Source organism: Lagopus leucura, unplaced genomic scaffold, assembly GCF_019238085.1.
Source record: "Lagopus leucura isolate 7727_CA_CO unplaced genomic scaffold, USGS_WTPT01 Super-Scaffold_100036, whole genome shotgun sequence".
Taxonomy (NCBI): domain Eukaryota; kingdom Metazoa; phylum Chordata; class Aves; order Galliformes; family Phasianidae; genus Lagopus; species Lagopus leucura.
In genome coordinates this window covers 4,771,850-4,785,429 of record NW_024962285.1, presented here as the reverse complement: position 1 = coordinate 4,785,429, position 13,580 = coordinate 4,771,850, and the positions used below count along the sequence as shown (strand labels likewise).

At 45.5% G+C, this 13,580-nt stretch overlaps 1 protein-coding gene across 3 annotated transcripts in view; it reads left to right on the top strand.

Moving 5' to 3' along the window:
• Positions 1 to 634: 634 nt before the first annotated feature.
• The window catches only part of ZCCHC7 (zinc finger CCHC-type containing 7), a 111,230-nt gene continuing 98,284 nt past the window's right edge, over positions 635 to 13,580 (top strand). Inside the window, exons 1-3 of one of the 3 annotated variants that reach the window (XM_042882919.1) lie at positions 660 to 683; positions 3,564 to 3,679; positions 6,666 to 7,363. In XM_042882919.1, the coding sequence (XP_042738853.1) occupies positions 6,679 to 7,363 (685 nt within the window). In that variant the 5' untranslated portion in view covers positions 660 to 683; positions 3,564 to 3,679; positions 6,666 to 6,678. Of the gene's footprint in view, positions 684 to 1,019; positions 1,098 to 3,563; positions 3,680 to 6,665; positions 7,364 to 13,580 lie in introns of those variants that run through there. The other 2 variants (XM_042882920.1, XM_042882921.1) reach the window with 2 other exon arrangements.

The window sequence follows — 13,580 nt, the reverse complement described above, 5'->3', positions numbered from 1 at the left end:
AGCCCCATCCTCGGAAAGGATCGTCCGTTTTCACCACTTGAGCCATGACAGCTCTCTTCTCCTCCAAAACGTCCTGCACAGGAGAGGCCAAGTCCTCCGTGTCCTCCGAGCCCGCTACTGCTCAGGATGGTGCCTCGTGCACACATCTGGCCGTGCCGACTCGACAGGGTTCGGCAGGCAGCCCGGGCGGGAGGAGCCCGCCGTGCCCACAGGCGCCCTCTTCTCGGCCGTTCGAGTCTCGGTCGCTCCTCGGCGATGCTCAGCAGTGCCCCTCGCTCCCCGGGCTCCTGTCTCACTCGGCCGACTTCTCGGCTCGTAACATCGCAGTCGGAAGCCGGGCCGATCCCCAGCCCGGCTCGCCCGGCGGCGCCCAAACACACAGACGTGTACGAGCGCCGCCCCAGCGCTCCTCGAGCTCTAGCATCACGCTGCCCGCGGAGCTGCGCGGTCCAGGCACGGCCCTTCCCTCAGCCCCCCGGCCCTCCCCCGCCGCAGCCCGTGCCGCTCCCTCGGCCGCCGCCCCGCTCTCAGGACGAAGCGGCGAAGCCCGCCCCGCCGCCATCCCAGCCTGACCGCCCAACCCGCGCCCGGAGGAGGCGGAGGGGCGGGACCGGAAACACGTGCTGCGGGGGGCGGGCCGGTCGCCGCCACTTCCGGCTCGGCGTGTCCCGGTGCGGCCAGCAGTGAGTATGAGAGCGGCGCCGCCCTGCCCCCTCCCGCCGCCTCCCCCGGCCCGGCCGCGCTCCCTCCCGGCCCACCGCCGGCCGCTCTCGGCTCCCCGCTGCTCCCCGGGGCCGCTTTCCGGCGGCTCCCGTGCCGCTGGGCCCGGCTTGTTGGCCGGGTGCCTCCCTTCCGCCGCGGCGCTCCCGGCCCGGACCTCGCGTTTCCCCCGGCGCGGGACGGGCCGGCTCACGCGGCGCTGCCTTTGCGCTGTGCCCGGGCTGAGCAGAGCCCCCTGCCCTGTCCCTACTCGAGGCCTGTCCCCGGCTGAGGACGTCGCAGTGAGCGGAGGGAAAAGCCTTCCCAAGGGCCGGCATAAGCTCTGCGTTTTGTTGTACTCCGTTGTTGCTTTTTTTTCCTGATGGTCTCTGGAAGGTGTAGGTCTCCGCTAGGAGAAGCCTTTTCCAATGTTCTGGTTTTTCCTTTGGATTCGTTTGCAGCATGTATAAAAAAGTGACAGGAAATAAATGTTTTCTCAAACACAAGTCGACATTAAAAAAAAAAAAAGTTTTGTATCAGCATAGAGCAGTGCGGGTCACTCTCATGAGAAACTAGCAGCCAAACTTAGCTGGAAATAGCTAGCAGTAAGTGTAAAGGTGAGGGAGCTTTGCAATGAGTGCTCTGTCTTTTGCGTCCTGTTTGTAACCGAGGCAGTAAGTGCTGTGGGCCCTTTTCAGGGCTCATTTCCTGAAAAGCTGTGGGCAAGGAGTTCAGGAAGCTGTTCCGAAGCGTTTTACCACCCAGGGCACTTCTGCTCTGCTTTCAGCGTGCCGCGCAGGAGCTGCTCTGCTGTCTGAGGCAGCACCCCTCACCCCAGGCGCCCAGACAGAGCTGTTGCTTCCTGCTTTGAGCACAGCTGGGTTATCCCTGGTGCCCAGACGAGAGCTGTGTTAAGTATAGTACAGGAACACCGTGCAGGTGAAGAAAAGAGCTGACTCCCAACACTGAGCTCTGATAATGAACGTATTGTTGTGGTGTTTATTTGGGATTTGCCTGCCTTCATAGGGCACGCGAGAACACAGATGTGATCTTCATTTTGGTGTTGTGCTTTGTAAAAGCTGATGCTTTTGATGGCTTCTATCAATGACAAGGAGGTGTGCTACTTCTGAGGGAGGGCCCAGAAACACCTAGCAGGTGAAATGAAGGATTTCACTTTGCTGTGCTTCTAGGTGTAAATCCTTTATCAATTTTGTGCCGGCTGTACAGACGCTGTGCCTTCATAGTCTAAAGTACCGGTCAGTTTGGATGTTACAGATGTGACTAAATAGAAAACTGGAAAAGAAAAATGTTTTGCACAAATCTGTACAGACTGCTGATGCTGCCGTGCTGATATCTTAACCTCTGTTCTGGTGGTGACTTGTGACTTTAGCAAGTTTTTGGTGTTTTCTTCAAAATATCTTTCTTTTCCGTTTTTTGTAGTTGTCCCAGTCTGTATGAGAGATACTGATTATAAGCATTTTGTTTTTCCTTTACTCATTAAGACACCAAAGAATATATTTGTTGCTGTATTTTGAGTACAGCCTTTGTCGTAAAATATTATACTGTATATTACTGCACAGGCCAAGCAGAAAGCAAGAGAAATTGAAATGCTGGGATTCAGCCGATGGTTTGTGATGGGAATACTGCACTTATTTGAAAAGTAATTTTTGCAGCACTAGAGGATGAAGTAATCTCTTCCTTTTCTTTATATTTTTTTCTTTGTTTGTTTTCAAAAAAGACTCAGTATGTGAAGTTAAGCACCAGGTGAATTTGAAATGGCAAGAGGAGGAGAGAAGGAGGCTGTTGTCCTGTGAGCTCTGTGAGTGTGCAGGAGTTGATGTAAGAGAGCAGAAGTAGTTAAGGAGACAGAAGGAGGAGATGGTGGGAAGAAACACAGCAGATGAAGCAGGAGGAACATGGGAAAGACTGGCCTGGGGATGTTACTGGCTCTTAATTGAAGCATCTTCTGTGTTCACATAAAATCTGAGCATTCCAAACTGATTTGAAGTTTTGACTGAGAGGTAGCTTCCCACATGCAACTTTATCACTGCTCTGATTGACTAGCTGGTGCTCCTTCTCTCTTTTTGCCTGCAAGTCGCCATAAACATCTCTTTTCTGACTGCAGCTGTACAGCTGCCAATGTTTGCTTTTTTACCAAGTAAGGATGTTTTATTTGACTGAACCAAACAAAAAGTGCTGGCAAGCAGTCCTTGCAAATCTCCTGAGAAGATGCCATCCTCATGCAGTTTGTAGATACAGCCACCTGGAGTTTTGTTCAAGGATGGTTAAGAGAAACTCAGATTGCTGTGGTTTGGGTTTTGGCTCATTTTTCTTTTTTACATTATTAGCCCTTTACTTGAAGTTCCTTCTTAAGGCCTACCAAAGAGGCAGTCAGATGCTTTTGAGGAAATACATGCAGTGTGTTTAGGTAGCAGTAGGATTCCAGTTGATGAAGGAGTGGAGTGTTCACATGACCCAGTGATTTAACTTGTTTTGTGGTTTATTTTTGTCTCCGTCTTGCTCTGTTTGCATTGCTCATTACCTGTTCTATGCAGGTGTTTGCCTAAGTCTGTGTTATGTTCCTGCTGTAGCAAAAAGGTTTTTACTGTTGTTTGTTGTCTAAATGTTAGTAAGAAATTGCTGTACTTTGTCAATGTGAACAACAGCAAATCTTTCTGTTGAGCTTCTTTTCTCCTTCTTGGAGGCAGTGTGTTTGTTTGCTTTGGTTGTGCTTGACACATATTTCTCATGCTGAGGAAGTTGCCCTAGGCAGCTGCTGCCAGAATTCTGCGGCAGTGAATGGCAGAAATTGGTATCTTCACATTATTTTGTGATGCTGATGTTTGATGTTTCTCATTTCTCAGTGTCCTGACATATGCTGGGCAAGACAAAGAGCCTCTCATAGTTCCATACCATCAAGGAAAGGAGGACAAGCCATCGACTCTCCTGAGACTCAATAGACTTGGGAGTTTAGATCACAGTAAGTGTAGTGCAGTGCTGCCTCCTTTTATCCTCATCTTCACCATGGTGTGTCTATAAGGATATTCTTTGACACTTCAGATCCAGCAGTCTTGTTTTGATGCATGTTTTCAGCTATGACGTGGGTTCTAACGTGATATGACCTTGTACAGTGGCTGACAGGAACAAAGGAAAGAGTGAATTAAGTTGTGTTTTCTGGTATCACTAAAATTTTTACATGCTTCAGGTGGATTCCTTGATTTCCTACTTTGCTGAAAGTTTTTCCTCACTTCCCATAACTGTTGTCTAATATTATAATTTGCCTGATTAGTTCCAGCTCTGCTTTTATTCTCATACTGTGGACTGGAGCAGGTTAAGATCTATGTGGAAGGGTGATCCCACTTAAAAATGAGAGAGTAGGGTTCTGATGCTCTTTGGATATGATCAGAGCGAGTGATTGTGAAAGTGACTTCACCAGCTATGCAGGTGAGATTGAAAAATGTATGCTGTCTATCCTGGGAGGTGTTAAAGGCCTGGGTGCACGGGGCCCTGGGCAGCCTGGACTAGTGGATGCCCATGGCTGAAGGGAGGCTGAAGGTATATGGTCTTTAAGGTCTCTCAGAGCCCAAGCCATTCTATGATAGGCATTACATTTTCCTGCTTTGGAGTCGTGTCTTACGTGTTTCTGCCTTTTTCTGTGTGTGTGTTGGCAGGGAGGGGGGCAGGGGAAGTTTTCCTCTGACTTTGAGTTTGACTTCTGATGTAGCAGGAATGCAGGTGAGGGCAAATTTATCATGATCAAGGTGGAACTCTGGTGGGATGCTCACAGAAAGCTGCCTTAGAGCTTGTGGGTTCTTTGAATACCATAATCATACAAATTACTTATGCCTAAGACTCCCAAGTATAAGTATTTATACTTGTGTATAGGGTACCGTGTCACTTTCATAACCATAAAGCAGATGTCTGGCAGTTTTTCATTCCCAGAAAACATGATGGCTTCCGTAGGACTAACTGTATCGCAGAAATAGATAGACTTTTTAGAGAAAGTATCTTCTTTCCTCTTCTCCATGCATGATATGTGCATGTAAATTAAATTATGCAGTGCCTGAAGTAGGCAGAGTAACTTCAGAATACCTTTGAATTTTATGTCTGGCTAGTGGGTATATAGTGAACTCCAGAAATAACTTTGACTTGGTCAGCATCACAGAATAGATGATGCTGGAAGGAAATTCTAGAGGTAATCTACTCCAACTGCACTGAGTCAAAGCAACGACACTGGGTGCAGTTTGTTCAGAAACCCATTAAATTTCGAATTTAATTAAAGGTAGAGCCTTCACAACCTTTGCAGGCGATGCAGTAAGAAGGTTTTTTCTTATCTGCAAGACAAATCTGTATTTTATTTTGTGCCTGTTGTTTCTTGTCATGTTGTTGGACACTACTTGGAAGAACCTGGGTCCATTTTCTTTAGTCCTCCATCAGGTTCTTAGGTACGTCAGCAGGACACCCTGAGCCTTCCACGCTGAACTGTCCCAGCTGTCACAGCCTCTCCTGTGACAGATGCTCCCATCCCTTAATTGTCTTAGTCACTGCTCTCACTCAAATCCATCCATGTTGGCCTGCTGTGGGAGAGCCCAGAGCCGTACGCAGCGCTGCGGGTGTGAAGAGAACGAGTGGTAGAATATTCTGAGATGGAAGGGACCCACAAGGGTCATCAAGTGCCCGGCTCCTCAGAGAACAACCCAAAAACCACACTACACGTCTGAGAGCATTGTCACTTCCCTGGACCTTCTGTCAATATTCTTCAAGAGCCCAGCATACTGTTTTTTTTGTAAAAGTATTCTGGCGTGTTGCAGACTTGTACCACTCTGCGGTCCTTTTTTGCAAACTTGCTTCTCTGGGCAGTTGGCTCCCAAGCTCTCTCTCTTCCCAGGTGCATGGGCCATTGTATTTATCTTCATTCAGGAACCTCTCTGCCCATTTATCCAGTCCACTTAGATGCACCTGAATGACAGTGTGACCATCTGGTATATAAATCACTCCTCCAAATTTTGCATCGTCTGCAGGCTTGCTGAGAGTGCTCTCTGTCCCATCATCCAGTTCTGATTGCATCTTTGTTTAAGAAGCAGCATTGCTGCCTTCAAGAAAAGAGACATTTCGGGCTTTAATCCTAGGTCGGCCAAAAAAGCCATTAAGAGTCATAGATAACTACTGATGAACTGGTAGGAGTGTAGAGATCTGGCTCATGAGGAGCTGGGCAGACACTGCTTGCAGGTGTACCTTCCTCATGTTGAAGTGCTTTTTTGAGGCACCGTAACTCAGTTTGTGTTCTGACAGGACCATCTGACTTGTTGGTTTGTATGAAGGCCACGAATTTGAATGCTTACCTTTATTACACTTCTTTTTTTCTACTGCCTTCTGACCTGAGCTCTATTTTGGGGTATTTCTGTACCATGCTGTGAGTAATTCTTCTCCTGGGATTAAATGGTGAACTGACAGCTCAAGTGACTTTGCAGCCCAGGTGTAGATTTGCTCCAACATACTTTTGTAAAATATTGCTGCTGCTTGCCAGTTCCTTGAGAGAATATATGTACATAAGGCATTTCTTAGTAACGTGATTTGCAAAGTGTGCAGCACTGATACTGATTGGAGGAGCAATCAAAACATGGATCTGAAACTCACTTGTCTCCTGAGCCACACAGAAACCTTGGTTTTGAATCCAGGCTGGAGAGAAGCTTTGGAATATGAGATCTTCCACAGCAGTGAGAAGTCAGAGTGGTTTAGGTTAAAGTAATAGGTAACATGAAGCAAAATGCACCCTTACTTATGTTCTGCTGTCTCTTTTTACAACATTGTCTTTTGTTGTTGTAAACTCTGCTCTATGTTGCCTGCCTAATGCAGAGCACAACTACTAATCCTAGCAATTGCAGAAAGACCAAAGTGTCATTTGAAAGATATTTTCAGGCATATGTTCATGAGCATACTGATACAGTCTTTTGTGTTTCTTACAGTTTGGTTTCCAGAATGTTTTACGAATCTGAAGACACGGAGGAGAGTGATGTATATGAAGATGAACTTTACCGAGAGGATTCATCCTCTGAGCCAAGCATTGACAGCGAGGTGGAATTTCATCTCTACAGCCAGGTCCACTATTCCCAAAACCTTGCTGAAATCAGCTCACTGGAGGTGTCTGAAGAAGCAGAAGATGTTGCGGAATTCACAGACCAGGGTCCAGGTCTAACTGTGGCACCACTTGAAGACCAGAGTATTGTTGAACTGCACGATTCTGATGGCGAGATTTCGGACGACCCTGAGATCATTGTCTTGTCCGATACAGCAGAGGAAGACAGTGTTTACAAAAGCAAGGCACGAAAGTCAACAAGCCCTTTAGCTGAAGGTAGAATGCATACCTGTGGATCTTCCATAGCAAATCTTGCCAAAGCCACCGAGCGTAATGCTCTGCATACTGCAGGATCAGGCGCAGAAGTTTCAAGGCAAGGTCCTAGTGGGAATTTTCCCTCCGCTGGTTCTGGACCTCTCACCGCCCAAGAGGTGATGGTAATAGATGACAGCTCAAATGATGAGGAGGAGAGCGTGCTATCTGAAAGCGATAATGTTGAGAGCTGGATGCTTTTGGGATGCAGTGCAGATGACAAAGACAAAGACATAATGTTGAACCTTGAAGGCTGCGGAACTCCCGTTGGGGAAGGTTAGTACTTTATTTCTCACTTGTTTATTCCTCTGTACCTGAATTGATTTGTCTGCAGCAATACTGGTATTTTAAAAAGGTGTTGTAAAATGCACTGATGTTTTTGAAGGATTAACAGAAATCAAATGGGAGTGTGCAATGATGGACACAAACGATGGAAATAGCCTTATATAACATTGTTATATATGTAAGCATGTACTTTTAAGGAGCTGTGAAAACAACATTTTTGCTGGTAGAAATTCAGAAGCCATGTCAGAATGATGCATGCTGTGAACTTTCAAACGTTCCTGCATATTTCATAGTTGTGAATGACAAGTATGGTGTGAGATAAAAAGAGAATACAGTGGTTTATTATTGTAAATGAAGCAAGTAGGGAAAAGTCATTTTGAGGATGGAAGATACAAAATCTGTGGCAGGAATGGCATAACAATAAAAAGCTTACTGAAAATACTGCAGGGCAGGAAAATAAATAGTCCTTATAATCTAGGAAGCAGTGTCATTTCTCTTCCTGTGTGTTGAGATTTTGCCCATCTGACCTGTCTCCTTTGCCTCATTGCCTTAAGCTGTGGAGACACAAATGCCTTTCAGGGCTTTGGTGTATGCCAGATCAAAGATATTTCAACTGTAGAAGTGGATTAACTGTAACAGGATATGGGAAGGAACAGAGGGGAGACCGGTGCTGAGTCCCCTTCCCAAGAACCAGATTATATAAACTCTCCTTCCAGGGTCTGGTGCAGCTAGGACTGTTTCTCTGAAATTTACTGCAACTTCTTCTGTGTTTTCTGCAGTGAGTAATTCAGAGTCACTAAGATTAATACCAAGTGTTTTAATATTTAGTAAAATGTTCTTCCAGGGTACTGTACAAACAGGAGGGGAATCAAGTCTTGGAAAGGGTAGATAACAGCAGGAGGAGGGGAAATAGCTTGAAGTTGAGGCAGGGCAGATTGAGGTTGGATATCAGGGGGAAGTTGTGTGCTGTGAGAGCGGTGAGGTGCTGGAACAGCTGCCCAGAGAGGAGGTGATGCCGCGTCCATCCCTGGAGGTGTTGGAGGCCAGGTTGGATGGGGCCCTGGGCAGCCTGGGCTGCTGTGAAATGGGGAGGTTGGTGGCCCTGCATGTGGTGGGGGGTTGGAGCTTCATGATCCTTGGAATGCAGGGAAATGGAATGTTCTATAGTAGGGTGTGCAGGCTGATACTGGTGATGTTCTTCCTCAAGATGGCTTTATAAACGATCGTTACTGTTTGTATGCTGGCACTAAACTTGTTGAGAAAACCAAGCACTTCTTTTCTTCTAAAGCATCTCTTCCTTGCCTGTAAATGTTCACTGCCGCTTTTCTTCTCCACTTCTCTCATGTACGTCTTTGTGTGTTATCCTGGTCTGCTGCTAGCTGCACTGTGTTGTGCGTTCAGTCTCAGGTGATTGTTCAGTGACTTCAGTGTGGTTGCCCGAACTTCAGAGGTGGGGGAAATGCCTTCCATATTCCCAGTGCGATGCCAGAAGAATGGCAGAGCATGCAGTTAGTGTGAGACACGTTATATTCTGAATGTATGTCGCTTTTTCTCCCCATAAATCATTTTAATTATTCTAAACTGCAGTTGCTAATAGTTATCTTGAAGTTGCTAAATTCCATTCATCATCTTATATTTTTGTGTTCTGCTTTTTTGTTCAAGACTAGAGTGAGTTAGTTTGTGGGATTTATTTTTTTTAATTACCTGTTGGAAAGCAAATGTTTGGGGCCAAATGTTGACTTCTTTGGCAGCAGTGCTATTTTGTACATAGTATTATGCTTTCTGGTATTTTTTATTTTTTTTCTCATAACTAACGGGCAGGCAGATGGCCTGGAGTTGCATTTCTTTTATTCAGTTTAGTCCATATATTTCCTTGGCTTCTGTTCTAAAACTGCTGATGCTAGCAGTAAAGTTTCTCCCCCTCAAAAAACAGAAGACAGAAAAGTGTGTAAACAGCATTTGAGACAGTAAGCAAATGTCATAGTTACATACGTTTGGGCAACAGAATGGAATTAATTAATCAGAATGACTATGCTGACTAGGAGAGATATGAAAATGAAAATTTATGGCTTCATTCTTTGTACTATTCTAACAACAGTGTGCTGAGGGGGATTCCTAAAGATTCTTAAGCAAGGTTAACATCAGCAGAAGGGTTGTGCGGTATGTTTACTAACAAATGTAATATTATGTTTGATGATCATATACTTAGATACTGGCAATAAGCAAGCCACATTCTAAGAAGATAATGGTAGAATTTTCCTTTGCTGTATAAACTTGTCATAATCTTCACACCTAAAAATGTTTTATTTAATGTACGAGATGTGCATATTTTTCTGAGGTGCCTGAATTTGAGGCCGCAGTCTCACAAGCAGCTCACAAATGTAACTGTTCTGATTTTTTTTCTCACTCCTACTTCTGGCTTCTTGAGAATTCCCCCTTGTGCCTAGCCTCACCCCAGTGATGCATTACAGAACCCTTGTGCTTGGAGAGCTGAGACATACAGAACAGGTGGGGTTTGGTTATACACACAGCTTTGATTCCATTTAAGCTTTTTGCATTCTGCATCTGTAGTACTTTGCAGAACATCTTAACACTTGCACGCTTCTCTCAGCCATGCTTTCCAGTGCATGTAGCGGTGATGATGCAGGGACGGAGGTTTACAGCAACTATGTGTTCTGTATATGTGTGTAAGCCAAAAAGGTATCGAAATAGCTCTAGGAAATAGGAGCCGTAACTCTTCTTAGTGTAAAGTAACAATAATTTGTATGTTGAGCTTCAGAGTGCCTTATCTCCCACGTTCTAAAGGACTCCTTTGTTGAAACTTGAAAGACTTAAATCTAAGGAAAGAAGGGAATTTAAAAAATGATATTTGTGTTAGCAAATTTATCCTCTCAAAGATAATCTTTGCACAGCCCTCTGTTCTGAGTTTCTCAAGAAGATCAAATCTTACACTGACTGCACAATGTACAAATCACTGAGCCTGCTGTGCCAGTATGGACAGGACGTGGACCACAGCAGCTCCCCAGGAGAGTGTGTGAGTGAGTCCATGGACCTCCAGCAGCAGGGTGATGGCGTGTGCAGTGCTCTGTTTGCCTCCCGTGGAAACAGGGACTGAAACATGAGCAGTTCCTTCATTGTAGGAGCAGCCTCTTGTATCCATCACTGGAGGAGTCTGCTGTCTTGTCTGAGTGCCTGAAATAGAGGTGCTGAGGCTCTGCTCTACTCCTTACATGCTTGCCTTGCTGTAGTCTAGCAGCCTTGTCATTTTTAATATTCTTAATCAACAAATAACATAATTTCTCGATCCCTGCAGTGCTCAGAGAGATCTGCTCCCTGTGTGGCCTTCTAGCTTCAGTCGCTTTCTGCTGTCACAGGGAGAGACAGCCTTTCTCTGGCAAAATGAGCTCTGGTTTCTGAATTGTACTGGACATTTGCCCTGTCTGTCTTCATTTAATAGTTTGAAAGCTATTGGTCCTCAAGCAGTGCTCTTGAACGGAGATGAAAGCTTTTTCTCCCCTTTCTGTTCTCTTCCTTTTTGAGAGGTTTTATATGCCTCTCGCTTGTTATTGCTTGCCTACCACTGCATTTATCCCCCTATTTCTGTGAAATGCAACTTTCTGTTGTACATTAGTCGTTTCCTGAGCAGATGTGGCCACATCTGCCAACTTTTAATTACTTGAGGTGTGAAGATGAGTGCTAGCTTTTTTCTTCTGTGTACAGAGAAATACTGGGGGCAGGGGAAAGTCCTCAGTGTGGCTGCAGGGATTTTTACCCACCATACTTGGACCTCACTTTCCTGTGGTGAGATAACGCCCAGCTTGGGAGTAAACGAGGCAACTAAACAACCACACCAGGCCAAATCTGAAGGCAGCAACCAACAGCTGATGGCATTACTTGCACTCTGCTGCTCATCGTACAGCTTCGCTGCATGGCATTTACAGCACTGTACTCTGCTGCTGCCATCTGCTTTGCAAAAAGCATCCTAACCTAATCCTGTGCCTAATCCTTGGGCATTGTAAGTGCGGGAAGATCCAGATCTTGAGTATGATTTTCCTGAATTTTTAAATGATTAGAATTCATGGGAAAGTGTACAGTTTCTGCTGTTTACTAAATGTGTAGAATTCATTTATAGTGCTGGGAAGTTCTGGGTCTGTGAAGGAGAGCTCTCCCCTCCTACACCTTTCTCCACCTTGCAGTAAGAGTATATGCGGTAAGAATGTTAATCTCCCACAGCTGGAAGACTTTCATCCATTCCTTCATTAAAAGCTTCCTTTTAACATTTTTCCTCTCCTGTTTGTCACTGAATTTTTGTCCCGGCGGCTTTTGGAAAGACAGCTGTTGAAGCTGCAGCATCAGTGTCCAGCTGCTATGGAGTACAGAAAACAAGCTGCCTTCCTGTTCCTTGTCCGTTGCCTCCCCCCTTGCAGCACCTTTTGGAGCCGAGGGGCTAATTCTGTCATTCTCTGTGCCTGGCAAGTTTGTGCAGTGCAGTTTGTCCAATTGGTTTCCAATCCAGTATTTCTATAAAGCTGAGAACAGAAGGTACAAGAGTCAGCTGAAGTTCGTAGCTTGTTACAAGACGCTGCTCAGATGTGTTTGTCAGGTGGTCTGCCTGAACACCTGAACTGATTTCTTGATGGACTGCGTTCTGGCACTCGGTTAAATGCAAATGTTCTTAAGCTTAATAGTCAATAATAGTTAGGAAAGGAAAAGAGCATTCAAAGAATCAGTATTTTACTTGAGGTATTTTACATCGCATTTTGTCCTATTAAAGTGCCCTATGCCACAGGAAATAACGTCCATGAAATAAAGTGTAAGCTAGTTTTTCCAGAGCAGGTTTTCCCCCTTCTCATTTTAGCATCCCTTTCCATCTTTATGAGCCTAGACATGCTTCTAAGCACCCTCTTTTGTCTGTAGTAAACAAGTATCCCATTTAACATATTTAATAAAAAAAAAAAAAGGAAACTGAACATTCAGTGAATGAAAACAAAAAAAGCCTTTTTTTTTTTAAAGAAGGAATTTGAAATAATTTTATTTTTGCCTTTCCCTGTAAGTTGGTGCAGGACAGGGTTTTCTGCTGCTAATGGAGTCAAAATGGAAATGGGAGCCTCGTATAAATTTGGTGTGTGCTTTCATCTCCACCAGCCACGCTTGGGGGAAGCATCCTTTGTTTGCTATGGGTGTTTTGAGTGGCTTCTTTGAGGCAGATAGCTGTTCATTTCCTTTTACCTCTGCACAGTGCTATATTCAAAAATCCGACCACATCTGTGCTTTTTTTTTTCTGTGCTGTTATCCCCTCTGTATTTTTAAACAGTAAAAAAGGAAATGTGTGCTAAAATGACCAGAAAAAAACCCAAAGCGTTTGCTTGTTCCCAACACAACTCCGGTCCTAGACTGGACCTGAGCGCCAGCTTCAGCCCAGCGTGTCTGAGCTCCAGGGCTGAAGCAGTGGCCGCAGGGCAGTTGGAAGGGCCCGTAAAAAGCAAAAGGATGTGGCTGGATGTCAGTTTTGCTCTGACAGCAGTCCTTCGGGAGTCCAGTTTTCGATCAGCGGCTGCCAGGCCCTGTGCTCTGCCCTGCCCGTGGCGCGGGGGGCCTGCAGCGTGCCGGCCGCCAGCGGTGCTGGTGGTCCTGCAGGGCCTCCTGCTGCTCTGCCGTGGGGCCCGGCGCTGGATCCTCGTTCCACAGGGCCGAGCGCTGCGGTGCTCTCTGAGGGTCGGGGGGCTTCTTGGCTCTGTGCGCCAGGACGGGAGCTTTGCTTACGTGTGCCGGAGCGCTTTGTGCATGAGTTGCCGTAACAGAATGCGCCCCAGAGCTGTAATAAGCAGTGGGAATCCACCTACGTTTGGGAGATACAGCATGCATATGGATATTTTGATTAAAGGAAAAAAGCTTAATCTTCTTTGCCGTGTAATGTGGATACACTCGAATCTCTTGATTATTAAAAAAAAAAATTAATAAAACTAATAAAGTTCTTTTGGAAATCTGAGAATATCTGACTAACTCTACCTGCAGCCTTGGCAGCCCCTTTTATCTGTGTGGATTTCTCTGCCTATTGTAGACCCTGGCTCTAATTTAAATTTCCCATGGCTTAGGATTGCTGACTAGGTTTTCTGCAAGAGTGCCCATGCTTATATGGTCATATATTCTGAGTGACTTTTTCCCTTTTTTTTTCCTCTCCTTTTTTCTTTTTTTTTCTTTTTTTTTT